At 57.7% G+C, this 27471-nt stretch overlaps 1 protein-coding gene across 1 annotated transcript in view; it reads right to left on the bottom strand.

Annotated features, from left to right (window-relative positions):
• The window catches only part of ARHGEF10L (Rho guanine nucleotide exchange factor 10 like), a 48913-nt gene extending 29742 nt beyond the window's left edge, over nucleotides 1-19171 (bottom strand). The window contains 9 exon segments of the mRNA XM_077312534.1: nucleotides 3903-4011; nucleotides 6079-6248; nucleotides 7973-8056; nucleotides 8301-8386; nucleotides 9079-9291; nucleotides 11548-11575; nucleotides 12480-12773; nucleotides 13904-13990; nucleotides 19015-19171. Coding sequence (XP_077168649.1) covers nucleotides 3903-4011; nucleotides 6079-6248; nucleotides 7973-8056; nucleotides 8301-8386; nucleotides 9079-9291; nucleotides 11548-11575; nucleotides 12480-12773; nucleotides 13904-13928 — 1009 coding nt within the window. The 5' untranslated portion in view covers nucleotides 13929-13990; nucleotides 19015-19171.
• Nucleotides 19172-27471: the final 8300 nt, after the last annotated feature.

The following is a 27471-nucleotide window of genomic DNA, read 5'->3' as shown; positions in this document are numbered from 1 at the left end:
TCCTGCACTGCTGAAGCCCCCCCAGGGCTTACAAGAGAAAATGTGCAGCCCCCCCGACACACAGGCACATACATAAAAGCTCACAGAGCGGAGGGGCATCAGAGCACACGTGCACAGACTCCCCCCCGGAAGCGGAAAGAGTGTTGAGCCCTTCCGAGTCCCTTAAAGTCAATGGGCTGGGAGGAGCCGGCGCTGTTGAGGACTGCACCGAAAACCTCCTTTGGAAGCATGGCGGGGGGCACTGCCCCTCTGGGAGATGGCAAGGCCTCCGCTGGAGAGCCCCCACCAGCCTGAGCAGACACGGCACCAGGCGGGGGAGGGGAGGGGACTCCAGAAGAGGACAGCCAGCACCCCCCCCCCCCAGCAGGGCTGGGAATCGCCATCAGCAGCTCAGAGCTGGAGGAGACCCCGAAAAGCCCTCCAAGTCCAGCCCCCCACCTTGTCAAGGGCATTGCTCCCAAGGGGCTCAGAGAGCACAAAACGCCCAGCCTGGCCTGGAACGGAGGCCACTTGGTGCAGACGGCCGCAGGGGTTTCAGCAGGCCTTGGGGGGCGGACTCAAAGGAGACGCCTCGGAGTGCAGCAGCTGGTGAGGGAAACTGTGCGGAAGCACGAGAGGCGGAGAACAGGAATCCGGGTTCCTCAGCCTTACACAGCCCTGGCCAACCCTCACAGGCTGCCCTGCCCATCCCTGCCCCAAGGGAGATCAGCCTGCACCACTGAAAGCCCAAGGGCGGGAGCAGCACTCTGCGGATCAGGGCCAGCCGAGCGAGAGGCTCAAGCCACATTCCGCAAGGAGAGCCTCACACACAAAAGGCCTCCCTCCCTCCCTCCCTCTGGCCACGACGCCCAGAAGGCAAGAGGGCTCTTGAGCATACCGAAAGGACGCTCACTCTTGGTGTGGTGGGAGGGAGAAACAGACCGCCCCGCACGGGCCTTACCTGAGACCGACGAGGAGGAGGAAGAGCTGCGCTCCACGACGGAGTCCCTGCCAAGGCGGCTCCGCTTCCTCCACATGGCGCCTAGGCTGCCGTCTCCTCAGCCTGCCTCACAGCCCTGCCTCTCCCCCCTCATGCAGCTCAGCCCCTCCTGCCCCACGGGGCCCGGTGGCAGGCAGGGCCCAGAGATGCAAGCAGCGCAGGCAGTGGCAGGGCCAGGAGGAAGAAAAGGGGAACACGTGGGCGGCTGGGAGGAGGGGGACAGGAATAGCCCAGCAGTGGCGAGGCTGACCTTTTTCCTTCCCTAATTTTGGAACAGCTGCCTGGCTTGCCCAGGGCGGAGGGCCCAGAACAGAAGCGGCTTCAGAGAGAGTCGGAGAGGGAAAGGAGGAGGGGCGGCAGCATGGCCAGCACCCCAGGCAAGCAAAGACCCGGGCAGGACACACAGCGAGCGGCCGGTGACAGCCCCACTTCTCAGAAACAAGAGGCAGCGCCCAAAATCTTGCAAGCCTGGACTGCAGTTGGACACGCTGGACTCAGGGGCCCCAGAGGCGGGGACCCTGGACTTGCCAGCCTGCACACGTGGTTTGCCTGAGCCCGACGAGAGTCCTAGAGTTGCCTCTTTCAGAACAAGTGGAAAAGTTTTGCAAAATAACAGGCCAAAGGCATACTTGTTGCCGCTTCACTGGCAAGCCACATGACACTTCGCCAAGCAATACAACACACACACCTCTGCAAAGAACACGAGGGGCAGGTGAGCGGGGCAGCAACACACAGTGCAAAGCACAACCCCCTGACAAGCAAGCATCACGGCAGAGGCCATGCACAACCAAGCACTGCATGGGCATGGCCAAAGAGCACAGAGTCTCCCCTGGGGCATGAGAGCGACTGGGGCTGAGCCCCCACAAGGAAAGCCACGGCCTTTGAGCAGAGCACCCAGCTCCCCTCCGGGGGCCCTGCTGGTGGCCAAGGCTTATGCCGAGGCGACATGCCCAGAGGCGTCCAGCAGGTACAGAACGCAGTCCCAAGACTCCATCCCAGCCTCCTCTGCATCTGGCACCAGTTGTCCTCATTCCTGTGCCCCTGCATGCCTGATGGGGAGAAGAGGGCCTCTGGGCATACCAAGAAGCCCCCCCCCCACACAACACACACACACACACATCACTGAAGCCAGCCTCCACAAACTTAGCAGTCAAGCTCATGGGGACTCCATGTTTTTTCTCTATTTGAGTCAGCAGGCCCAAGAGGAGAGAGGGCCTCAGGGAGCACACAGAGTGCCTCGTCCCACACAGGATCACAACAGCCAGCTGCCGTACTTGTGGTGTACCCTTGAGCATGTACAGACTGCACTGGTTCCGTCTTCCATCCCCTAGCAGTGGGAGCCTGCCAGCAGCCCTCACTCCACAACAAGCCATGCACACTCCTCTCGACGGCCGGAACTGAGGCCGGAGCCCGGCTGGTGTGGCTGGACGGTACCTCTCTCTGGCTCAGCTGGTGGGCCTTGGAAAGCTCCCCCGTCCAGGAAAGAGAGCGCTTGCGCCCCCCCTCCGGCACCATCCGGCTGGGCTCTCCGTCCCCTACAAAGTCGGACGTGTTACAGAAGACGGCACTCCGCTCTTCGCCAGCACCCTCCAGCGGCCACGCTGGCTCTCAGGTTCTACCCCGGGACCCCCCCCCCCAAACCGCACGCAAGGCCCCAACCTCAGGGCCACACTGGCCTCACCTCCTTCCCAGTGGCCAATTTCTAAGCTACCACGAAGAAAGGGGCCCCAATCAGTGCTTTTCAGCCCCGTCAGCAAGTCCGTTTTTCCACCCCGGAGGCATTTTGCAATCCCTTGGCGGGACGGAGGAAGCGGTCTTTGTGGTCACGGATGGCGTGCCCTCGGGACTCCCTCAGCTCTCCACCCAGCAGACGGAGTGGCAAAGAAGGGAACTCAGTACTTTCCCGTCTGTGTCTCCAGTGCAGGAGTCGGCTTCCTCCGCCTGCGCTCTGCTCCTCAACTGAAGTGGCCCTCTTGGGGGCCCCTCCCCTGGGAAGCCCTTCCAGGTAGACCCTCCTCACTTTCTGGAGAAGAGAAGACATGCCTGATGGGCCCCCACTGCCAGGAGAGCCCCGCAAGGGGAGCTGGTTGAGGGGACTGGAACGAGGGAGTCAAGCCGGGAGTTGTCCAGGGGTGGGAAGGGGGATCTACTGCGGAGGCATCCCTCCAGAGTGGCCGTCCTCCTTCTGCTGAGGGGCCTGCAACCCACTTCTGGGGCACCACGGAAGGGTCGGCCAGCCTTGCCAAGAAGCTGGACTGAGGAGAACTTGGTCTGACGCTGCTTTTAAATCCCTACGCATGAATTTAGCCGAATTTTACTCTTTAGAGGCTTTTGCTTTTAAATTAAGCGTCCTTCAGTGGAGCTGGGCAGATCCTTCTTAAATACAACACACACCCCTCTCAGGAGACAACCACAACCACAAGCTCCGCGGGGGATGCGGGTTTTGTGCTGCAGTGAGGCTTGTTCTTCTGCACTCCCTGCGTTCGGTCATCCCCGGCAGAAGGGGGGAGGGGGGCCGAGGGGGCAAGCTGCTCAAGAGGCACCACGTTTTGATGCCCGGGAGATCCCTCCGGAAGCAAAGGGACGGCAGAGGGGACAGCCACACATGCGGCCTTGACGCAGCGAGGGAGGGAGGGAGGGAGGGAGGGCTGCTCAAATAGCAGAAGCAAAAGCTAGACTTCGGGGGCATGGGGGGGCTGGTGGCACAAAGGGGGGCAGGAAGGCGAAAGAGAAACTTTGATTTAGGCCTTGCTTGGATCCAAAGTCCCAGCGCCCTGTGCAGCCTTCTCCCTCCTCCCATCCCCCAGCAGGAGAACCACAGGGCAGGAAGCCTGGCCAGAGGGCCACAGGCCACGTGGCAGAGACTGGTTCTGAACGGGGCTCTTAGTCCACCCTCCGGTCCCCACCCACCCGGCCGCCTCACCTGGGGCCTCCTTCTTGTGCAAGAAGGTCACTTTCCGCATGACGGCCATCTTGGTCTTCTCCAGCCCATCCTTGGTGCCGCTCTTGGCGGCTTTCATCAGCTGGGTCATCTGTGCAGGACCAGGAAGGGGGGGAGGAGAATGAGAGGGGCTGCAGTTCCCTCCAAAAGGCTTTCGTTACACGTCTCCTCTGGGGGCAAAAGGACACCCCCTCCCCTCTCCCCTGGCATCTGAAGAAGGGCTTGAAGGAGGATCCAGGATCCATTCTGAAAGGTCTGGGCAAGAGGGGGGGGGGATTACATTTTTAAAGCGCTAACTTGGGCTGACAATAAAACAAAGCACAGTTTTTTGGGTGAGTTTTTTTTAAAGAAGAGGTCATCATTCTGGAGAGGGAAAATCCTTCTCTCCCCCCCCAGAGGCATCTCAGCAAGTCTTGGGCCAGAAGAGGCCTCCCCTTGTTTGCCGGGTGGAAAGCCTCTTCCAAGGCCACGTGACCCTTTTTGAAACCTCTGCTGACCAAGTAGCCCTGCAGACCTCGGCCATCAGGGGAGAGACTTTCCGTGGCTTGCCCTCGCCGTGTCACTGCAGGCCACCTCCAGGGCCCTTGGGAGGAGAGAGGAGGGCCTTCAGGCCGCCTTCAACAAAAGCAACCAGCCCCCCCCCCTCCTCCACCCCCCCTGTTTCCAAGAGAAAGCCAGAGAGCCAGGCTGGCCGCTTGTAGCCCCCCCCCCTCCTTGGAAGCCGGCTGGTCATGGGCTCTCAGCCTGACTGACCTCACGGAGGGGCTGTTGCTGCAAGGAAGAGAGGGAGGGAAGGGGACGCTCCTGAGCCCCCACTGGGGAGACAGGCAGGACATACATTAAGTGAGTCAACAGAGAAATAAAATCCCCTGGCACCCGCTTCAGCACCCAGCACTTCCTTGGGTGCAGAACGACGGCTACGCTGCCCTGCTTGCCCCCCCGGCAACCGCACTGGCCGGAGACCGGCAGAGGTTCCACCCCAAATGCATCCCCTGGGAAGTGCATTTTCTCACATCCCCCCCCCCACTTAGCCCCCCTCTCTGCTAGGCCTCAAGAGAGAAAGAGGACCTCAGGGAGCTGCCAAGGACCCTCTCCTCAAACAGGGGCCCAAAAGAGCCCTGCAGGCTGCCAGCTAAAGGAGGCTGATGCTGAAAAGCAGGGAAAGCAGAGGCGGCAAAGGACAGGAGGAGACGCAGAGAGAGCGTGCTGCACACCGACGGCAGGACGGCCTCCTGAGGGAGGGGCCGGGAAGAAGGCAGTACCTTGCAGTCGTATCTCTGCTTCAGCTCCTGCATGTCTCTCCCCCCAACTTTCAAAGCCAGAATGTCCCTCTTAGTCCTGGAGTATCTCTCCTTGAGCCTGTGCAGGTCGGGAGGAAGCTTCCGCCCCCGAAAGCCAGCACAGGAGGAGGAGGAGAAGCAGCAGCAGCAGCAGCAGCAGCAGCAGGAGGGAAAGAGAGGCAGAGAGAGAGCCCAGTAAGCAGCCAACGCAAGGAGCCCCCCAGCGGCAGCCTGCAGCTTCAGGGGAGGGTTAGAGCGAGTCCCAGCCGGGAGCAGCCCCCACCCCCACGCCGACCCACCAGGGCTCTGCACTCCCCTCACTGCCACTATTCAAATCCATCCGGATTGCGTGTCTCAACAAAAGCCTCCACTTTCTTTCCAGCCTAAATGTTTCTAGTCCTCAAGAGGAGGGGAGGGGAGGGCTGCACCCTGGGGCCTGCAGAAGGCCCAGGGGTTCATTCCCCAGCAGCATCTCCAGTTAAACAGACTAGGAGGGGGAGGGCAGGATGGGAGAGGTCTCTGCCTGTGACCAGTCTGGAAAGACACAACTGATGGGCCGAACAGGCTGGATTCTGCAGAAGAGCAGCTGGGTTTTTATACACTGCTTTTCACCACCCAAAGCGGCTTACAAACCCCTTTCCCTTCCTCTCCCCACATCAGGCGCCCTGAGAGGCAGGTGGGGCTGAGGGAGGTCTGTGTGGAGGAGCGGGGGATCAAACCCGGTTCTCCAGATCCGAGTCCGCCACCCTCAGGCGCTCCCACCCCGCCGGCCCTCCGGTGCGTCCCTCTCCAGTAAGCGCTGCAGGTGGGGCAGAGAGCTGGCGTGGCGGTGGGGCAGCGGCTGAAGCACGGGGTGCCCGTTCTCTCGCAGCTCTTGCCTTGGGCTGGAAGGAGACTCTGGGCTTAGCGGCTTCCACCTCGGGCTTGGCCTCTTCCCCGGAGTCCTCGCTGTAGCTCTCGAACTCGCTGGAGCTCCAGCCAAGGTCCTCGGCCTCCTGCCCTTCTCGGTCCTGCGGGACGTCCTCATAAATCAGGCTCCTCTCTGAATCTGGGAAGAAAGGGCAAGAATTGGGGGCGAGGGCTGCACCTGACTGGGACAGGCCACAGGAGAGGAGGACGAAGGAGAAACAAAGATTAAGGGGACTGGAAGAGACTCCTGCAAGACAGGGAGGCTGCCTGAAAGAAGGAGGAAAGTAGAAGCCGAAGGAATGACTGAATGAATGAAGAGGAAAAGGCAAAGCTTAAGCCCTAAAGACGAGGCCTGGTGAGCCTAGAGACACGAAATGGCCTCTTCATCCACAGGAAATCTGTACCTTTGATCACGGGGACCCCCCCCCCCACATACACACACACACACACTTTCACCCCCAAGCGGAAGCTCCGTTCCAGGTAGTGGATCCGAATCCAGGCCCTGGCCGAGACTTGCTGGTGGGCCCAGGACAAGCACTATGACCACGGTCACTGCCCCCCCCTGAGGTCTCTTGCTGCCCCAAGGCAGAGCTTGGGGGCGGGGGGGGGGTGTCAGTCATCATGGCTGTTTCTGAGAAAACAGCTGCTCTCAATGAGGACATCAGTAGGGCAGAAGGAGGCGACTTTGGCTCTAACCAAGCAGCGGAAGAATCATAGAATCATAGAGTTGGAAGGAGCAAGGACAGCTCGGCTGTGGGCCAGAGTTCCCAGGCTGTCCCCGCAAATTATGGGAAGGGGACAAGAGGCGGACAAAGAGAAAGAAGAAGAAGAGTTGGTTCTTATATGCCGCTTTTCCCTACCCGAAGGAGGCTCAAAGCGGCTTACAGTCGCCTTCCCATTCCCCTCCCCACAACAGACACCCTGTGGGGTGGGTGAGGCTGAGAGAGCCTTGATATCACTGCTCAGTCAGAACAGTTTTATCAGTGCCGTGGCGAGCCCAAGGTCACCCAGCTGGCTGCATGTGGGGGAGCGCAGAATCAAACCCGGCATGCCAGATTAGAAGTCAGCACTCCTAACCACTACACCAAACTGGCTCTCTAAAAGAAGAGGGGGTGAAATCAAGCCCCACAGGCTCTGCTCCCAACTTGGCACCAGCGGTCAGATTCTAGCCACTGAAAGCGCAATGCCAGAACAAAGGTGTGCCTGAGCATATGCAGAGTGCTACTCCATCACTTAAGATGTAGCCTCCTGCCGCTCTAAGATTTTACGTTGACTGCTGGCCAGATGTTTGTTTTACTGAAGGATACAGTTGTTGAGTGACATGTTATTGATTTTGCCCTGGATTTTATTATCCAGAAGTCGATGTTTGCATTTTAAATTACCTTAAAATGCCCTGGGTAGTCTCGGACGAAGGGGAGGGAGATTAAATTATAAATGAATCTCTGCTGGAGGAGGGAAGCGGAAGGGGGGGGATTTCACTGAGGCAGGGGCCTTTTATTCCCCCCCCACCTCCTGTCTTCCAGGAGCCCTGTTCACGCTGAACACACGTACTGCCTGTTTGTGAGGAAGGGCTGATGCCTTTCCAAATTACAAGCATCCATGGAGCTAAATGCTGTGTTCATACCCATGTTCACTGGGATGTGCAAAGAGAGTTTGTGTGTCCTTGCAATGGCTCCTGCACTCACACTTGCACAAGGTGGGCATCTAAAAGCTCCCGGGAGGGCAGGGTGGGGCGAGAAGACCGGCCGAGGACAGAAGAACCGAGAGAGAGACTCCGGATAAGGGAAGATCGGGAGCAAAGAGAGACCAGATACGAGGCATGGCACCCAGTATCTTAGGGGAGCGTCTGAAGCGGTGCCCTACCACGCTGATCCGGGTCCACATTTTCATAAGGGACATCGTCATAGATCACGTCTTCTTCAGGGGCTGAGGGATTAACCTGACCTCCTGGAATAAAAGCAACAGACCGTGGGCAGCAAGATCCTGGGCGGACAGGCAGGCTCACCCAGGAAGCACCCCGCTCTCTCCACGGCACGTGCGGAAGGGGGGGGGTGCGTGCAAACGGCCTGGGGGGCCGAGATGGCCTGAGGACCAGATCCCTGAAAAGCTAGATCCCAGCCAGGCCCGTTTCCCCGGCACATGGCCCAGATGGCAGCTCCCCCCCCGCCCCCCCCCCCCCACAGGGCCATACCTCGCCGGAAGCTCTTCCTTCTCCAGCTGAAGGAGCGCAATCCGCCAGGGCAGCTTCCCGCCACGTCCCCATTGCTGACCCCAAACCTGGAAAGAGGAAGGCAGCCTTGAAGCCCGGCTGGAGAGCATCCCAACCCCCAAGGCCGGCCCCCAGGAGGGCCAGCGACAGGACCCCCAGCGGCTCCCCCGACCACTTTGCTGCTCAGTGGATTATTCCTCCCCCTCCCCCTTGGGAGACCCTGCCCCAAAGACTTGGCATGCCACAACCCAGAGTACGGTAGCTCCTTACCAAAGTCCCTCTTTCTCTTGTGGACATGAGACATGCAAGCGCCATTTGCTCTCTGGAAGAAGGAAGCTCCTGCCCTCCCGCACTGGGCAAGCGACAACCCCACAGCCCCTTCTAATTCACACGGCCACGATTAAATCCTCTGCAGCCCCACAAGGCAGGGCCCCGAGGATCCCAGAATGGTCTTAAAATGCAACACACCCCCTGGGCCAGGGCCCAAGACCCCCGATGCCACAGCCCTGCTGAAGCTGAGCACTCCGGAGCACCCCCTCCTCCTCAGATGGAGACCACCGTGCAGGAGCAGAAGAGGCGGCCCAGGCTGCTGCTCTCTTTGGTCCACGATCCCGCCCCACCCACCCACCCCTCCCTCCCTTCCTGGCATCAGAGCCACACAGGAGGCGGGGGCAAGCCCGAGTGCTGCAAGGGAAGGGCAGCATACAAAGGAGAGGGCTACGCACAAGGAGGCATGCAGAAGCCGGCTCCGGAAACATACCCTACGTGGGGGGGACGGGCCCCCGCATTGCCTCTCCAGCCCCCAGCATTGCTTCCTGCGTTCGGCCTCCTCTGCAGCTTCTCTGCTCTGCGGTGCTCTTTGGCTCGCTTGCAGAGTGGTGCTGAGTGTGCAAGAGGATGCCAGCGCAGGCAGCGGATCAATACTGCCGGCTCCTCCTCAGTTGGCCGGCGTGCCTCCCCCCCCCCCCCCAGCCTCCCCTTCAGGTCCCACTAAGGCTGAGCCTTGGCAGCCCCGCTCCCCGCCTCCCGCCCGGATGAATAGGCCTGATAATCGGCCTCTTATTAGCAAGAGGAAAAGGGAGATAGATTGGGGGGGGGGGGGCGCGTCATGGACAGAACAGGCAGCTGCTCATGGAGAGAGCGGCTGGCAGCTACCAGGAGCAGAGCCCAGTCGTGGCAGGAAGTTAATGCAGGAAAAACAACCTCTAGGCTATGCAGAGTTATTCATTCCGAAGAATACAGAACGGCTGGCTTGGTGGGAGGCAAGTGCAGCTCCACAGGGAGGCTGAAGACAACAGAAATCTGAGAGTCCCATTTTTAATTTTTCAGGCTGCTAGTTCTCTCATGGGGTCAGAAGACAGTCCCACAAGCCAGTGGCTCCCCCTTCGTCCTCTCACTCCACCGGGGGTCAGCTGCTGGGTATGGCATGGTCAGGAGCATAGTTCTGTGGTGTAACAGAACTGCTGGAAGAAAGCAGCTTTCTGCCCTGCCAAGATGCTTGAGACAGGCTCCATGGGCAGATGAGGAGCAAACTGCTTCAGCCCTTGTGGGCAGCAAAAACACACCACATGGTCCGAGCATCCCATCCCCAGCTGGACGGACCAGCGGCCTGATTCATCTTCAGTGGCATCCCTCAGACGCCCGCCAGTTCAGCCCAAATTGCTTTTTCAATGATTGGTTTTATGAGGATTCATCACTCCATGTTCAGAGGGCTGTGCTCCTCCTTAAACATGCAGCAGCAGCTGTCTTCCACGCATGCACACTAATTCCCACCAGCCTTGCAGTGTCCCCGCTCCACGCAGCAGGCAATTGTTTAAAAGGCAATTAAACCAGTTACATGAACCATATTACAATCATCAGTTGTAAATAAATGCCGTCTCTCTAAAAAACTCCTGTCCTTTGGCATTCGTCTAAGCAGTGCCCTGGGGCTGCTAGTGGCCACCGGGCGGTTTGAGTTGGCAGCATTTCATTGAGCATGTGAAGTTTTGCAAAAACCCAATGCAACCCCATCGGGGGCAGGCATTGGCAGAGGCTCAGCATGAGCGTAACAAGACATTCAAGCCCAGCAAGTTCAGAGGCCAAACACCTTTGTGGCAAAATCTGCAGCAACCCTATCATAAGCCACTTTCTTGTGTTGGCCACAAAAAGTGCAAAACAAGTTTCTCCCACGCTCTGCCACTAGAGGACAGTCTGTGTTGACACATCAGAAATCCCCTTTTCTATTTTCCCTCCCGTCCTTCCGGCCACAGTCCTCCAGTTGCCAGAGCTCAGGTTTCATCCCCTGACCGACTTTGCCGAGAAGAGCGCTCCACACCCACTAAGCAGTCTGTGGCCATAACTCGGAGCTGAAGCTGAGCAAGGCCGCTGGCTGCCACGCACAGGAGGGCTATGCTTGCGACACCAAGGTGAGATTGAGATGCTGGTTCTGCGTGAGGATGCAGAAAATTATCCTCCCAACAGCCTGGGATATCAACAGGCACAGAACACCTCTGGGCATGCGCAAAGTGTCTTCCCATCTCCCCTGAGTAACCACGACCTTCCCCTCCCCGGGGGCCAAGCAGCAGAAGGCAGGCCTGTTCCCTACGGGCAGTTCCTAACCCCCCAGCTCTGTCGCTCATGCTCTCTTCCAAGGGCTCTACTGTTTGCTTATTCCCATATTTTTCACTCTGCCCATCTGCTGGAACAGTTAGGCGAAATAAAAAGTAAATATTAGTCTAAAAACAGTAACAAGCCAGCCACAAAACCAAACACCAAACACTCCGCAGAAGGGAAATGCCTATTAAGCAGCACTAAATGAGGTGAGGAGGCTAAACAATGCACAGATTATAATGCAGCAAATAGCTGCAGAAGGGCTGAAGTGGGCTCACCCCTGCTCCAGGCTCTCACAGTCAAAGGTGGACCTTGCCCTCCTCCTCCTGCAGCAGCTGCAGGGTTTGTGATGCTAAAACTCACCCCCCACACACACACACACACAGGGTCAAGGAAGACTGGGGGGGAGGGAGGCGCGGCTGCACTCTGTGGCCAAAGTGGCCTGGCAGGGCGAGGCAGCTTCATGTGCTGAAGGTCAAGTACGAGCCCTCCAAGCAAGAGCTTGGGCCGGACCCACCAGCCCTGAGCCACCCAGATATTCAGCAGCCCTGCCTGCTTCCCCCCCCACCCCCCCCCCTCGTGCATTTCGCTCTGGGAAAGCTCACAGGCCACGTGTCTCTAAGAGCCTAGAAGCACTTACTCGGTCTGGGACTGCGAGCTCAGGCGATCTGTTGAGAAGAAAAAGACGGGCACAAGTTGAAGCCACTGATCCAGACTCAGCCTCCAAACAAGCATCGTGGCCAGCTGTGGAGCCCTGGCCCTACGGGGGGGAGGCCTTCCGATGCAGGGCGTGGTCGGAGGAAGCTGAATTTGGGGGAGGGAGCGCCAAGGCTGTAGTCCGTTTTTGTCCTGACCACAACCGTGCTCCTGGTGGACCTTTCACGGGACCTGCAGAAATGTGCTTGTTCCGTCAGGGCTCAGGGGTCAGCTGCTGGCTCCTTCCCCCAGGCAGCGCTAGGGCCAATAACGCCCTGACTCTGGTCAAGGCCAGTTGAGTTCCTCTGTGGCCAGAGTTCACCAGGCCATTTGTGTTTGCGGCCCGTAAAGAGGCCCCGAATGCCCTCGTCGGAGGCTGGCACCGCAGCAGGCAGGCGCCATGCCCTGCCCTCTCACCCCCTGAGGGAGCCTGCGACTCCAGCCGCCCTTCCAAAGGAGAATACATTAAATCCGACCGGCTCAGCAGAGGTGGAAGGCAGCTGAAGCCTGCCTTGGCTTATGATCGCGCACCATAAACACCGTTTGTGAGGCCTGTAAAAGCCTGCAGGAAAAGTTCCACGAAAAGCCTCCAACAAACAATCTGGCCAGGGGCGTAACTTTGCCCCTTTTGGCCCCTGCCCACGCTCTGCAGACCAGCTAGGAGACGGGACTCCTGCTTTGTGAGTTCTGTTGATTTTCTGCCCCCCCCCCAGTAGTAGGAAGGAAGCACAGAGATGCCCACCCTGGCCCCCGACTTGTGTGTGTGTGTGTCTGCTGCCAGTCTCCCCAGCCCTGAGCTCCCAGCCTCCAGAACACTCTGCCTGGAGGGTAGCCGTGGGTGTCCGACACAAGAGGGTCCTGAGCAGCTGCTCTTACCGAGGCTGGTGCTGGAGTCCGCCTGGCCCACCCGGGCCTGCCCCTCGAGCAGGGCTTCCTCGGCCTCCCATTCATCCAGGGGCTCCAGGTCATCGCTGATGCTCGATCTCCGCCTGGGAGGAGGGTCCTGCAGGACGTCCCGGGTGCCCAACTCTGTCCTGGCATTGCTCACCACCAGCCTGGCGCTCTCCTCCTCCTCCTCCTCTTCCTCGCTGTCCTCAAACACAAAGGCCTCCCCGGCATCCTCCTCCCCGTCCGTCAAGGCCTCTGGAAGGCCCTGCGCAGACCCGCCTCCTGCAGAGATGAGAAAGCTGCCCTGAGCGGGGAGAGAGAAGGAATCGCTGCCAGAAGGTGCAGTGATGGCCACAGGCACAGGCAGCTTTAAAACGGGGGCTGGACAGTTGGGCCAGCCCAGTGCTGCAGACTCTGATGGGCAGCTGCCCTCCAAGGTCTTGGGAGGACAGTGGGGGCGGGGGGGGGGACCCCAAGCTTGACTGGCTGCCGTGCGAGAGACATTCAGAGGGGTTGGCCAAGGCCCGCCCCATGTCATGACCCTGGTCTCCCTCGGAGGAGGAGGCTCTCCCAAGTGCTAGCTGGGGCTGACCCTGCGGAGCTTCTGAGAGCTGATGGGGTTCGGTTTGCCTGAGCAATCTGGGGCGAGTCGCCAAGGCGGCGGCTGAAGAGGCCGTACAAAGCTGGTCGCTCGGAAGGCAATGCTCCCACCCTCCCCAGCCCACAAGCACAAACATACACTGTTTGGTCTTTGCGTGGCCTGCCCGGGTCAGCTTGGAGCGTGGCCACAGAAGGCCCAGCCTCATATCTGGTTTCTGCCTGTTCCAGATTTAGCCCACACGCCTTGCCTGACTGCCACCATCCCCCCATGCCAGGGAATTGCGCTGCACACATACACCTGCCTACGACATATTTCTTTTCAATCAGATGATCAGATAATCTCATCTCCCTCGCATTTTGCAAAATCCGTCTCAGGCCATCCAAGGGGTTAAGCGATGCCTCTGTCAGGAGCTGCAGGGCAAAGGCTCAGACCTGCACAATGGGCCATGTTCAGAAAGAGGAGGGTGCATGTGAGCATGTACAGAGTGCCACTGCCGACTAACCCCAGTGCACTCTTCAGCGTGGGAAGGACACGGTGGGAGTGGGCGAGGGGGCTCCCCCCACCTAATTTCTGGAAGATGCATCAGGCCCCCTGATCACATCGAATGCACGGCCAGGGAGCACCAGCGCATATTTCTCCCAGCAAGGAGGAGATGCAGAAAGCTGTTCTTGGCTCCTGTGACAGCTGCCTGCCTGGGAATCCAGCCGAAGCCCCCAGACGGGCACTTGGGGCCACACGCGGGCCCCTAGATAAGCACAGAGCGAACGAGGGAGCCGCCTCCGTCTGCCAAGTAACGAGGAAGTAGCCATACCGAGCGGCCCCTGGGAATGGGCCATCCTTCCCTCTCACGCCCACTCAGCTCTGGGGCTCCTCTCCCGGCTCCTTCCCCAGCCGCTTCCTAGGGAGAAGAGGAGAGGAAATGGGTTCAGCGTGGGACTGGTCTCCCAGGAAGCAACCCCCCCCCTCTCCTGCTCTGGCCTTGCTTCTGCCCACTGCAGCTGCCACCTCCCACCCCCCTGTCTGCGCAGGGCAACCAGGCATGAGCAGCTATGGAAAGTGGGTAGGTAAGCTGATCTGGCTGGCCTGACTGGTCTCACTTCCATCAGGAGCCTCCCCACAGCCTCAAAATAGCTGCAGAGCGGGAACAGGAAACGCAAGCCAGAGGGCTGGAGGCTCACCTTTGCTTCCGAAGCAGAAGAAACCGCACCCCCTTCCTCCTAGGGCAACACCCCCCTCCCCTTCAAGGGCCGGCCCCAACTTCCTACCTTGAGGGAAAGACCCCGGGAAGCTCCCACCAACGACACCCACCACCCAAGTCACTGGGTGGCCTTGTCTGGCCTCCCCACCAGCCCACTCTAGGGAAGCCTTAGCCAGACCAGAGGGCCCCATTTCCTGGAGATACCCCAAGACACTCCTGGCCTGGCCTTGGGCGCTGCTCTCTGCAGCAACGGTCAACCTGGCGCGCACACAGGCAGGGGGGAGGGGGCCCTCCGTAAGCACATGGCGGCAGCGTCCAGCAAGCACCGGGGCTGCAGGGGTTTCCGTACAGCTGCTGCTCTCTTCCAGAAGGCGCTACAATTGGCAGCAAGTTATTTATCCCCCAGCAATGCTTTTTTGCTGTCTCTCTCCCTCTTGAAAAAACCAAGCAGAGCCATTAGCCATTTCCACCAGCTCTGATCCCCAAGTTTGGAGAGGAAATTAGTCTGATGCTGCTTTCTCCTCCCTGGCTCACTCGCAGAAGGGACCAGATGGGCTTGGGGGTTTTCTTAAGGCTAAATAGCTGGAGAGAAAGTGAGTTAGGTGGCGGCCGCATGGCGGCTGTGAGGAGCAAGGAAGTTCTGGACTCTCCGCAGCTGGGCGGATTCAGTCAGGGCTGGCCACTTTCTGCTGGAAGGAGCACTGCCTCTCCCCGGCTCTCCAGGCCCAGATTTGCCCCACTGAATTTTCCCTTTCTGAGTGGAAGAAGATGAACCGACTGTCCACCTTCCGCTGCTGAGCATCCTAGAACCCCCCCCCTGCAGTCCATGACATCACCGTGGATCAGCCAATCACACGAGGCAACCGGCTGCAAGGATTCGCTGTGCAGGTCTGAACAGCTGTGCGAACGCTGGCAGGGGCTCATAGGAATTGTAGTCCAAGGGGTGCAGTTTGACTACCCCTGCTTTTAACGCTCACTGACGTCACTGGCCGTAGAAGCCTATAGCTTTGCTTTGATTGCACTATGAGCCCACTTATTGGCCTATTTCAACTTTATTGTAATGTAATTAGTTTGAAAGCATTTTTTTTTTACTGTGATGAGCCCTCTTTTTGATAAAAGCACCAACATTTACAGTATTTGCATACAAAAAGAAAGTGCCTTCCGGGTTCTTTTATGCCAGCAAAATACACATCAGTCACTTGGCAACAATTCATTTTAAAAGCCTGCCTCCTTCATTTAGCAGAGGATATATATACTTTATAAAACACTGCAGGAAAGTACCTGGCTCATCCCAACTCTAAATTAATTGGTACCTCTTTGTTTTTAAAATGCCTTAAAGATTGCCTGTTTCCTGTAATCATCTTCACTTCTTCTAAGACAAGACACCCTACAGTCCAGCACAGTCTACTGGTTAAGAGCGGCAGCCACTAATCTGGAGAGCTGGGTTTGATACCCCACTCCTCCACATGCAGCCAGCTGGGTCATCTTGGGCTAGACACAGTCCTGTTAGAGCAGTCCTGCAGAGTTCTCTCAGCCCCACCTACTGCACAGGGTCTGTGTTGTAGGGAGAGGAAGGGAAGGTGATTGTAAGCCACTTTGGGACTCCTTCGGGTAGAGAAAAGTGGGGTATTAAAACAGGGAAGACCAAGGTCAGCGCCCGCCCCCTCCCCAGGGCAAATCAAAGCCTGAGGCAGTGCCACCCTGGCCGCACAGGGGGGGGGGGCGCTTTGCCCTGCTAAAAGCATCGTTAAAATCCAAACTGACAGACCCCTTTTGCAAGAAGGCCCTGTTTGCAGGAGCGGCATGGAGTGGATGGCCAGGCATAATGGCCACCCTTCCGAAGGACTTTTGACAACTCCCAAAGTGTTGCTATGGGAGGAGCTAAGAGGCCAACCGTATCAGAGTCCAGCCCTTGCTCTGGCAGTCTGCCAGGGGTCCGGCCCAAATGCTCTGCTCTCAGCACGGCCTGCGGAGTTTCCCTTCCGCCCTCTCCCCATACAACATGCTGCGGTTTGGGGCGTGACCCAGACAGGCTGATAGGCAACCTCCTGACTCGGTGCCAGTTCAGTCGTGCCACCAAACAGCCACGCCAGGATGGGGGAGACAAGGGGCCGTTTCCGTTTATTCTGTGGATAGCCCAGCCGAGGCCGACCTCATCAGACCTTGGAAGCAAAGCAGGGCAGGCCCTGGCCAGGACTGGATGGGAGACTGACCTCCAAGGGACACGAGGGGTCATGGCGTGGAGGCAGGCCACCTCCAAACATCTCCTGCCCAGATGCCCAGTGACCCCAGGGTCTCAGGGCTACATGCCACACGTGCCAAAATACAAACAAGCAAATAACTCCGTGTGCTGACACGGCCATCAGCTGCCAGCTGCCTCTGTAGCAAAAGCACATGTTTTTATGAGACATGTTTGGCACCAGGAAACGGACACACACATCCCAGGGAAAACACAAATCAAAATGGAGATTTTCCGGTCAAATCAGCCAGCTCTTGAAATGTGGATTGATCTCTCACCCAAGTGTGCTGGACTGAGAGGCACGGAAAGGATCATTTATCTCACCTTCCCAGCCTTTGACGGACATTCACCTTTACCTGCTTTCCACTCTATGACCTCAGGTGCAGAAGGCAAGGGGGCCCTCCGGCTCAAACTGGCCCAGCAATGCCCCACCCGCAGGTGGAAACAGGGAACGATTAGCAGCAGAGGTGTAGCCGCTGATGCCACCTGGAAGGCTACGGAGCTACAGGGAGCAGACATGCAAAGGCTCCCCAGTCCCATCGTCACAAAGCAAAAGGGAACGCAAAAGGAGTCAGGGCCCAAGGCTGTGGCACTGGATCTGGAAAGGGGAAGAGGGACAGCAAAGGGGGGTCCACAACAGAAGGGTGGGGGGTGGCCCCCAAAGAGCTACCAATAGCCAGGCTGTACGCCTTCACCAGCATTAGAAGAATATTCGCCTGTGGAGCTCTGAAATTCAGGGAAGCTCTTTGCCAAAACAGAACTCCACGTTCGGAAGCGGAGTAAGTCTTGGCTGCTGAGGGTGGGGAGAGAGCCAAGGCCAGATGGGGTCTCCCTGCTCCCGAGCCCCCCCTCACCTCTCCTCATTCAGCAAGCGTTCCTGCCCCTTGTCGCAGCTGACATCTGCCTGTGCTGGTTCACGTGGCCAAGCTGCCAGTCTTAGAGGCCTGCCCGATGTTGCCTACCGGCATTTCAGGTGTCTCCCTCATGCTGGGCCCCCCCCAGTATTCCTGCGCATCAGCTCCCCAAGCCTGGATTCACAGCTAGGAGACAGCAACAGCCAAATGGAACTTCCAGGTTCAAGGGCAGGCTACCTGTGCTCAGAGGGCCCTTTCTTCCAAACACCCCAAGCATTTCGAAACGGATTCTGATAGGACTTTTGTCTCCAGGAAAGCGCTGGAAATAACTTCCATCCCTTAGGACTGAGCACCCCGACAAAAATGAAAACTACGGATAGAGGATCTGATTTCATGTGCTTTGAAATAAAACTTTTAAAAAGCCACGGCAAAAAGATGGGCAAGGACATTTTTTTACACATAGTTATTTTATTAAGTGTCTGTGTTTCTCCACATTTGTCTGGCAGCCTACTAGTTGCCTGTGCAAAGCAGAAACGGCCTCCACTACATGAGGGGGAGCCCAAGTTAGCCCCCCGTCTTCTGCCTGGCAGCCACTCTCCACGGTCTTTCTTTCCAAGCACCCCCAAGATCCTTCACCTGAACTTTGACACTTTCTGCAGGTAAACAGTCATTCATTTCCACCCCAAGGCAGCTGACCGCCTTCTCCTCTCCTTCATTTTCTCCTCACAACTGCCCTGCGAGGCGGTTAGGCTGAGAGGGGGCGAGTAGCCCAAGGTCGTCCAGTGAGCTCCCATGGCAGAGTGGGGATTCCAACCTGGGCCAACCAGATACTCGTCCAATGTCCTGACCGTTTTCCAAACAGGCATGCGAGGACGCCCCGGAAGTGGCTCTTTGGCCCTTTCTTTTGGAGCTCCCTAGCCCTCCTTGCAGGGGGCAGCCGCCTACCACTCCAGCAGCTCCTTCAGAGACAGCGGCCTGTTCGCAATTACTGCTCCCCCCTCTTTGTCAAAATGCAGGCTGGCACTACAGCTGCCCACGAGCCAAGGCATGGGCACACGCTTGCTCCCTCCCCCCCCCCCCGGTGTGGTTATATATAAACCAGCTCCTTGTCAGGTGTCGGCCACTGCTGCTGACCTGAGAAAGGTCACCCACGGGCAGGCAGCTTTGCAGCAGACACACTGAGGAGTGGCGGGGGGGGGGTCAGCAAACACCAGACAAAAGACCCTCCTCATCTGTTACTTTTGTGCTGATTCTCACTTAGCGTTTGTATGACACTCCATGGCATTCATTTCCCGTTCTGTACCTCCTGCTTTTTGCAACATACAAACTGCTTTACTTTATTTACAGATTCTCATTTATCGTGTCTCCCAGTTCCAAAAATCTGGAAAGGTCTTTTGTTAAGATGCAGACTTCGGAGGGTGGCAAATGCATTCAAACATGCGCCAAGCAGGACCGAGTCCGGTCTGGACTCTAGGAAACCCCTGCCCCTAAACCCAAGGCGGTCCCTGCAGACTCCCGTCTCGAGACACGCTGGGCCAGCCAGACTCCCAGAAGGCGGATTTCTGCCGTGACATCTTAGGGCCCCGGAAAGGAATCGGGGAGGGGAGGGGAGGGGCGGTCAGTCCACTTACCCGGCTGGCTCTCTGTCCTCCCGCCTTTGTTGCGAGGCTAGAAAGGAGCAGGCAGGCCCATTGTCCGGCTGGGGGACCCTGTGCCTTTCTTCTCTTGCCCTCGGGCTGCCATGTGCGCAAAGCCCCACAGGTCCCCTCCCGGGGGCTTCCCCTTCGCTGCCCGCTTGCCCAGCCGTGGCCCAGAGAGCGCGTGGGCCTTGCCAGGCTACAGCCGGAGGGGTGTCCTCCCGGGCCGCCTGCCTCTGCTTCCCAGCCACCCCCTCGCAGGCAGGAGCAGAGGCCAGCACTCCCAGCTGATCCGCGCTTGGACTCTCCCAGGCACCCAATGGCAGCCGCGGCCTCCCTCCCCCTCCCTGCCGGCATGAATATTCAAGAGGAGGAGAAAGAGGCCAAGCCACGGCACTGCCAGCCCCACGTCAGAGGCAGAAGAGTCGAGCCAGCACAGCTGCCTTTCCCCCTCCCTCTTTCCCAATCTCTCCTCCCTCCAATCCACCCTTGGCCTAATTCCCTACTCCGTCTTTGCACCAGGAAAGGGGGGGGAGGCCCACGGAATAACAGCACAGCGAATGCCGCTGCTCTCGAGGGCACCCTCCTGCTTGCTCCTCGCTTGCCCCCTGGCACCTCTTAGGGAGCAATTAGGACCCTACAGTGTCACTCCCAATAGAGTTTCCTGCACTCAGCATATTAACTCCCCACGATGAGGGGATGCCGGCAGCACAGCTAAGGGCCCAAGCAGAAAAGCCTCCGTGGAGGGGGCCCGTATGGAGCCCCGCTGGGGAACGGGCCACAGGGGGCCATTTCACCACCGAGGCCCCTGCCACCCCCAGGTAGGTGAAATATTTGCCTGTGCAGGAACAGAGGCTCTTTTTAAAAAGAATAAACTAGCCCAAGGTCCATCAGTAACCACAGAACCGCACTGGTTGCAAGTGGGCCCTGCCAGCCCCAGGGGCACCTGGCTCTTTTTGGCAACAGCTCCCCACCCTGAGGTCTGGGCACAGCCAGGTGAGCCACCCAGAATAAGTGCAGACACAGACTGTGCCCCCCCTTCTCCCCACCAGGATTTAAAGCACCCAGAGGGCGGGGGAGACAATTTCCAGACGACAGAGGTGGACCTCCTTCTCCCCAGAACCTCAGCCTGAGCCACATCTGGCCCTCCCCATAGCGACCCTGGGGTGCGCAGGCTCCAGGGCCACTAGCCCAAGGCAGCAGGCCCCTCACGAGACTGCTGGCAATCTGGAACCGAGATCTCCTTGACTGGCAGGGCCCCCCCCCACCCACCCACCCACCCACCCCTCGCACCTGCCGCCTCCCCTTATCTGCCTCCCCCACTCCATCCAGGAGGCCCCCAGCTCCTCTGGCTTCCCTGGCTCCTCACCCTATCATCCTCACAAGCAAGCAAGCAAGCAAGATAAGGTTATCACTAACATTTGCCACTGAACGCTCTCCGAATTAACACCAAAAGGGCTGTGATTTTTTGTGTAATTTAAGGGGAAAAAATCTGTTTGCTGGAAGATCAAGGGGGATTTAAGGTATCCTTTTAGAAGATAGCAGACCTATGCTCCTGAGAAGAGCCCAGCCGGCAGCAAGCCCTGCCTACGCGACGGAGGAGGTCAAGGGGCAGGGAGGGGAAAAGGAAAGGGAGAAAGGGAGAGCGGAGGAGGCAATCGGATGCTTCCTTGCCCAGGAGATGCAGCTGGCATCATTTCTGAAGTGGCGAGAGGGAGTTGCGTTTGAAAATCAAAATCACTTCCCAGAGACACTCCCACCCCCCACCCCGCCTGCTTCTTAGAGGAGCCCTCAGCCCCTGGAGAACCAACCCTCATCACGGGGCCTTCTTTCTCTTGGCCCTTGCCTGGGGCAGCCGGGCAGTGCCTACTGGAGCCCAGACCTTCCCTTTGGCTGTGCCCCATTTATGAAGTGGATGGCAGAGGGGGCCTGCTTGGCACGCAGGAGGTCCCAGCAGCATCTCCCTTGGAAGGATGGCAGGAGCCCGGGCAGACCATACCCAGGAGCGTGCTGGGCTCAGGCCACACTGCTAAGTCCTGCAGCCTGGCCAGCAAAGATTTGATAACTGGCTCCAACAAGTGCTGTTTTCCTCCTCTGCTGGTGCAGAAGCAGCAGGAGGGAAGAGCCATGTCACAGCGAGGGGAAGAAGCAGAAGTTCTGAGGCAGCCCGAAGGATCACCCACTCAAGGCCAAGGAGATACTGCAGATCCCTTCTTTGTGCCAGTCAAGGTGCCGGACACAAGTCAGCCCCACGGATTCCTCCTGCCTTGTCCCACCTCCTCTCTGTGGCTCTTTCGGGCAGAGAAGGGACTTGTGCAGGCCGTGCCTCCTGAGGTCGCCGAACGCCAGGAGCGGACCAGGCAGTGCCAATGACCCACAGCCCCTCCTGAAGGATGGACAGATTTGCACTAAGTGCATGACCTTCTCCCCCCTGCTTTTCACAGATCACACCCAAGGCCCTACCAATGAACGTGCCTCAGGGGGGTATTTAAAACACAGCGCTTCCGTCAGCAGCGACGACGTGTTCCCGCAACCGGCTGGGAGGAGAAACCAGGCAAGCAAGCCCAACAGCCCCATCCAGATCTCCAGGGGAGCTCCGGGTGGCTGTTGCAGCTACACGCCTGGCTACGACCAGTCCGGGCTGCCGTACTTGAAAGGAGCCTTTGTTGAAATTGTGATGCACAACCCTGCTTGACAAACCCAGAGACAAGCTGCCACTCAAGGTACTTAGTCAGACCTGCATCGAGCACCTTGTTTCACTACCAGGGTGAACATAAAAAGCCCCACACTTTGCAGCAGGAGAGCGCTGAGAAATTTCTTTTCGAGATCCCCGCATTTCCCCCTGCGCACTCGAACGTCAGGAGCATTCCCAGGGCTCATGCAGAGAGGGAGTAACTAGAGGCAGCACTTTGCCCGGTTCCACAGAGACATCCGTTGGCCGGTCAGCAGGACAGAGCCATTCTTATAAACAGCCCACTATGCTGCGTGGAAGAATGTTTTGAATTTTTGGCCCCTGGGAAATGAAAAACTCTGCAATCTGATTGTGGCAATAACACAGTCTGTAATGTTGTACGAGTTTCAGGGTTTGCAACGTTTTGCCCTGGGGACTGCAGCAGGAGACTCTTACAAGGGCATGTGAAGCAAAACCACTCGTCTCTTGTTAACCACTTCCAGTGTTGTGCTGTCAGTACGGACAGAGGGAGGAGTGTTTACCGCCACCCTGCAGCCAAAGATAACACAAAAGAAGTTTCTGTCTGACTCACCTCCACACTGCTCAGCCCCCCCCCCCACCCCTCTCCGCCACCTGCTTTGGAGGGAGGGGCTTCAAGGTGCCTGCTGGCTCCTCGTGCTGTAGAGCCAGGGCAGCAGAGCGGGTCAGAGCAGGCGATTCTACTCTGGAGAACCAGCTTCGATTCCCCACCGCACCACAGGAAGCCTGCCACATCTCTCTGTCCCACCTGCCTCACCAGGTGCCTGTGGTAAGGAGAGGAAGGGAAAGCAGAGCAGAAAAACCAACTCTTCTGCTTCCAAGTTCCAAATCTGCATCCATCTCAGAGCCCCAGACCTGGTTCTGTCTCACATACCTGTGGTCTTCACAGCTCCTTTTTCGGGAGCATCAGTTCATCGGCCATGTGGCCATCCAGCCAGCTGAAGGTCCTGACAAATCTCCAAGCAGTCTGAGAGCTCCTGGGCAGTCAGCTGCCCCACCCTTATGTTAAAAGAGACACCGTTGGCTGCTGGATGGTGACACAGACAGACGGAGCACTTCCTGGATTAGCTGCCTGGAAGAGGGCTCTGGGTGGCCCCCCAATGACCAGTTAAGCTTATTTTGCAAGTCTGGCACCGAGCGGCACAGGGGCTGAGCTCACAATTGTATCCCTCCCTTACGAGGTCCCTCTCAGACTCGGTGCCAACCCTCCAGGGCTCTCCCAACCCATCCCTTGCACACCTTAGCCCACAGCCTGCTGTAAAGTCGTGAAGACACGAGAAACTGGGTCGGATCCAGGCAGCTTTTCTGCCCGTGACAAAGGGAAGTGGGGTACCCTTTGAGCAACCAAGAAGGCCGTGCTGGGCATCATGTGGCTCGTACAGCCCAAAGGCACACGTGACGGGAGCTGCTGGGCAAAGCGAGCGAGGCCACCCCTACCTGCCTCCGGAGCTCAGAGCCCTTTGCCACCCTCCCGTCTCGTGGCCTCAGAGGCTTGCAAATGCCTCCGCTCCTTCGCAGGCACGGCTGCCTGGGCCGAGTTCAGGTGAGGCAAGAAACTCCGCAAGCGACTCAGCCACGTGCCTCCCTGGGAACCAGCTGGCCTGCTGGCTGCAGCATCACACCCCGCCCCCCAGGCAGAAAAGCCTCGCCTCTGACTCAGGCTGCAGGATCTACGGGGCAGGGCTGTAGGCAAAGCAACCTCAGATTGCGTATCCCTGTGCCGAACCTCCGGGGGGGGGGGGGTTGGGGGAGGAACAAGGGGCTCTGGCTGGGCCAGGCTGCGGGGAAATCTTCAGAAGAAGGAAGCGACGGGCCCAAAAATCAAGTTCTGACGGGAGCCTTTGTAGCTGCTAGGGCTCTTGAGAAGAATGAAGGGCCCCCAGGGAGGCATTTCTCGTATTCTTAAGCAAAGTCCGTACTCTGCAGCACTGAGCATGGATTCGCTGTGCCTTGGCTGTGGAAAGACCCACTCTAGGCACTTCTTGACTCAGCCAATACTAAAACACACCTGTGGACACAAAGTCCAGTGAAAACAAAAGAAGAAGAAGAAGAGTTGGTTCTCAGATGCCGCTTTTCTCCACCCGAAGGAGTCTCAGAGCAGCTTACAGCCGCCTTCCCTTTCCTCTCCCCACAACAGACACCCTGCGAGGGAGGGGAGGCTGAGAGTCCTGAGATTAATGATCTATGAGAGCAGCTCTATCAGGACTGTGACTAGGCCACACACACACAAACAAACACACACACCCCTTTCCTGTTAGTGTTAGTCTACTGCAAATTCAAAAAAACACGGTATTGCCCACACTTCTTTTTGCTGCTGTGCAGTGGCCATACTTTAGCCTGGAAAAAATATAAGTTCTTTGTAAAAGTAATTTGCAAAAGCCCCGTTGGGCCCTCAATGCGGACAGACAGAGTGAGAGAAGCTGGTGGGCGGGGGGGGGGGGGGAGCACACACCTCACAACCCTGCCCTGGGGCCTCCTTGGTCCTCATCTGACATTCTGTCCCCACTGATCCCACCACCTCCTTCTACACTGGGGACTGCCCCAACCCCTCAAGGCTCCCATTCTTCCTGAATAAAGGCAGCAGGAGAACTGCCCTCCTCAACCCTGAAGCCTTTCAGGCAAATACTCCCCCCCTCCCTCCCTTTTTTCTTTTCTTCTCTTGCGCATTCAGGATTTCCTCCAGACTTCCTCTATTGGGAGCAAACGTAGGCCTGGCAAAGACTCCCCACCCGGCCAAGAATGCTGGCCCTCGTTTTGACTGGGACACAATTCTCGCCCTCACAACCACGGAGGTCAAATTTTATTATTTATGTTTCCACCATCTCAACAGCGGCATTTAAAATTCTTCCCTGGGGAACGCATGTTTTTCCCCTTCTCTTTGCCATTTTGGTTTACATATTTTTAAAAGTTAATTTGTAGTTAATCATATTCAAGCTCACTTGAATGTGCTGAGCGTCCGATGGCAGGTGAGGCCGCCAGGAGCGTTCCCCTTGAAGCTGAGCCAGGATCACACCAGATCAGAGGAGGAGCCCTGCTGGAGCTGACCAGGGAGGGCCCATCAAGGCCAGCCAGTTCCTCTGGGGGCCCACAGAGGCTGACTGCCCCTGAACCTGGAGGTTCCCTTGGTCACCCAGGCTGGAAGGGACTGGCAGGCCTCTCGCCCATGCACCTGCCCAATCCCTCTTAAGCCAGCTGGGCCTGGGGCCACCTTCATCCTCCAGCAGCACCTGGACCCCTGGCTGGGGAAAGGAGCGCTTCCTGTCTTGCGGAATCTCCTGCCCCGAAGCTCCTGCGTGGCCTTGCGATCTGTTCTTCGGGAGAGTCATTTCCTCTCCACACGGGGCTGCGCGAAGCAACACACACCTCTGGACTGACAACCAAGAATCTTAAAACGGAGCCTTAATACTGTAATGGCTGCTCTGCCGCTTTGTAGGCCGTGCCCAAGCAGGATCCCTTGAGGGCACTTTTAGGGCACTTTTATCGGTCACACAGGGACTCTTCCCCCCCCCCCCCAAGCAGTCCTCTTATTTTGCAAAAGAAATGCCAAACCTTCTTTGGATCTGCCCTGATCCCAGAGGGCAGCAAGGCAAGGAAGCGGAAGAGCCTCTCTCCTTAAGTGTCACTGGGTCGGTCTCACCTGTCCGAAGGTGCTCTGCTGTGAATACATGAACAACCCCCTCCCCACACACACAAACACACACACCTGGTTTCCCTTGAGACGCTAAGGCATTGGGCTCCCTCTGGTGGTGCCTGCCAACTGGAACCAGATTTCTCTCCAGAAGGAAGACAGGTCAAGACGGTGCTGTCAGAGGGACCCAACGGGCAGCCTCCACAAGGCCCTCTCTGGCTCACCTGCCCTTAGGCAGGTGGAGGCTGATAACCACAAACAACGGCTGATCACTTCCTCCTCGTCCAGACGGACTGGGACCGGCAGGAAGGCAGCCAGTATCTGGCACCCCCCCCCCCGGCTCAGGTAACCTTCCTGCCCTTCCACGTTTGTCTCGAAGCAGGCAGTGACAGGAGACACCTCCACTTTCAGAGAGGAAGCTCATCACTCAGAACACGTAGAACAGCAAGAAGGAAAATAATCGCAGGTTTTACCTTGACCAGGAAGGGGCTGGAAAAGGCCAAATAATGGCCAAATGGGTCCTGCCGGGGTAGACACCAAGACGGGCCAGCCAGCAAATGGGGGGAAGGTGCGGCCAGGTGGAAGCACAGGTGAAGCTAGGAGGTAAGGAGTTTACCGAGGGCACGACTCACCATGAGAGGCGCCTCCTTCTGGCTGGTGGGCAAAAGGGCATCCCGGGAGTCCAGGCTGGCCGCAGGCAGCACGTCCCTCGTGGCTGACAGCCCACGAATTGCCAGCAGCTTATCCTTTGGAGCAAATGGGTCAGAATGAGGGAAACAGGACACACACAGGTTGGGAGGGGCCGCATGTGGACCGCGAGCAGTCTTAGGGAGAATCAAGTCTTCTGTTTGTCCTGAAGAGACAGCAGACTTGTAACCAAGCACTTCCAGAGCAGAGCTGAATCAGAGCCACGTTTCTCTTTGGCATTTATTGCTCACGGCCAAGGCTCCCTGGCCCCCACTCTGACCACCTCTGGGCGTCCCCAAGACCAGCTCTGATGATCACAAAGGCAGCGAGCAATTATTCTGACTGCTGTTCTGCCATGAGTGCCATGTTTCTATACACCGCTAGAGGGCAAACCTCTTGCACCCAGGAATGCAACAGGTGCTAGCAAATACACCTGCACTGTGACCAAGGGGCAGGCTGAGCAGGGAAGACCATGGGGGAGTGGGCGGCCTCCTGCCTGCCCCCCCCAATCTCCCAAATGATGTTCAACAGGCAGAAAGCTCTAACCAGCAGGAAGGAATGGAGCTACAGACAAAACACAGCTTAGATTCCAAAGTTGTTGCAGGAGCTCCTCATTGTTCTGCCCAATCTCCAGCTGCAGCTCCTTGCCTTATCAGCACACCTGGTTCACCTGAGCCAATTAAGCACTGCCAGCTACATGCTGGAAGAGAGCTCTAGTCTACAAGGCATCACATCATCTTACCAAGACAGTTACTGACTGTAGAAGATGTTGAATCATCTGTCCGCTCTCTGAGGATGGAAGAGATCATTACCTCTCCCACCCAGCAGGTAGCAGAAAAAGGACAGATAAACCCCATGGCTGGCCCTCATTGGAAGAGAGCTCTCTCCCTATTGGTGGCACAATTAGGTAGGGAGTTAGTTGTCTGCATGCAATTTGAACTCATTAACCCTCATTGGCAGAGTGCAATTTGAACTGATTGGCCTTCATTGGCCAAGTGCTCTCTCCCTATTGGTGGTACACCCCCAAGGAGGGCCAATTAGGTAAGGAGTTAGTTGTCTGCATGCAATTTGAACTCATTAACCCTCATTGGCAGAGCCTCTTGTGGCAGAGTGGTAAGGCAGCAGTCATGCAGTCTGAAAGCTTTGCCCATGAGGCTGGGAGTTCGATCCCAGCAGACGGCTCAAGGTTGACTCAGCCTTCCATCCTTCCGAGGTCGGTAAAATGAGTACCCAGCTTGCTGCTGGGGGGTAAACGGTAATGACTGGGGAAGGCGCTGGCAAACCACCCCGTATTGAGTCTGCCATGAAAACGCTAGAGAGCGTCACCCCAAGGGTCAGACATGACTCGGTGCTTGCACAGGGGATACCTTTACCTTTACCCCTCATTGGCAGATATGAACTGATTAGCCCTCATTGGTTAAGTATT

Source organism: Paroedura picta, chromosome 15 (genome assembly GCF_049243985.1).
Source record: "Paroedura picta isolate Pp20150507F chromosome 15, Ppicta_v3.0, whole genome shotgun sequence".
NCBI classification, from domain to species: Eukaryota; Metazoa; Chordata; class Lepidosauria; order Squamata; family Gekkonidae; genus Paroedura; species Paroedura picta.
This window is presented reverse-complemented; position numbering and strand designations above follow the sequence as displayed.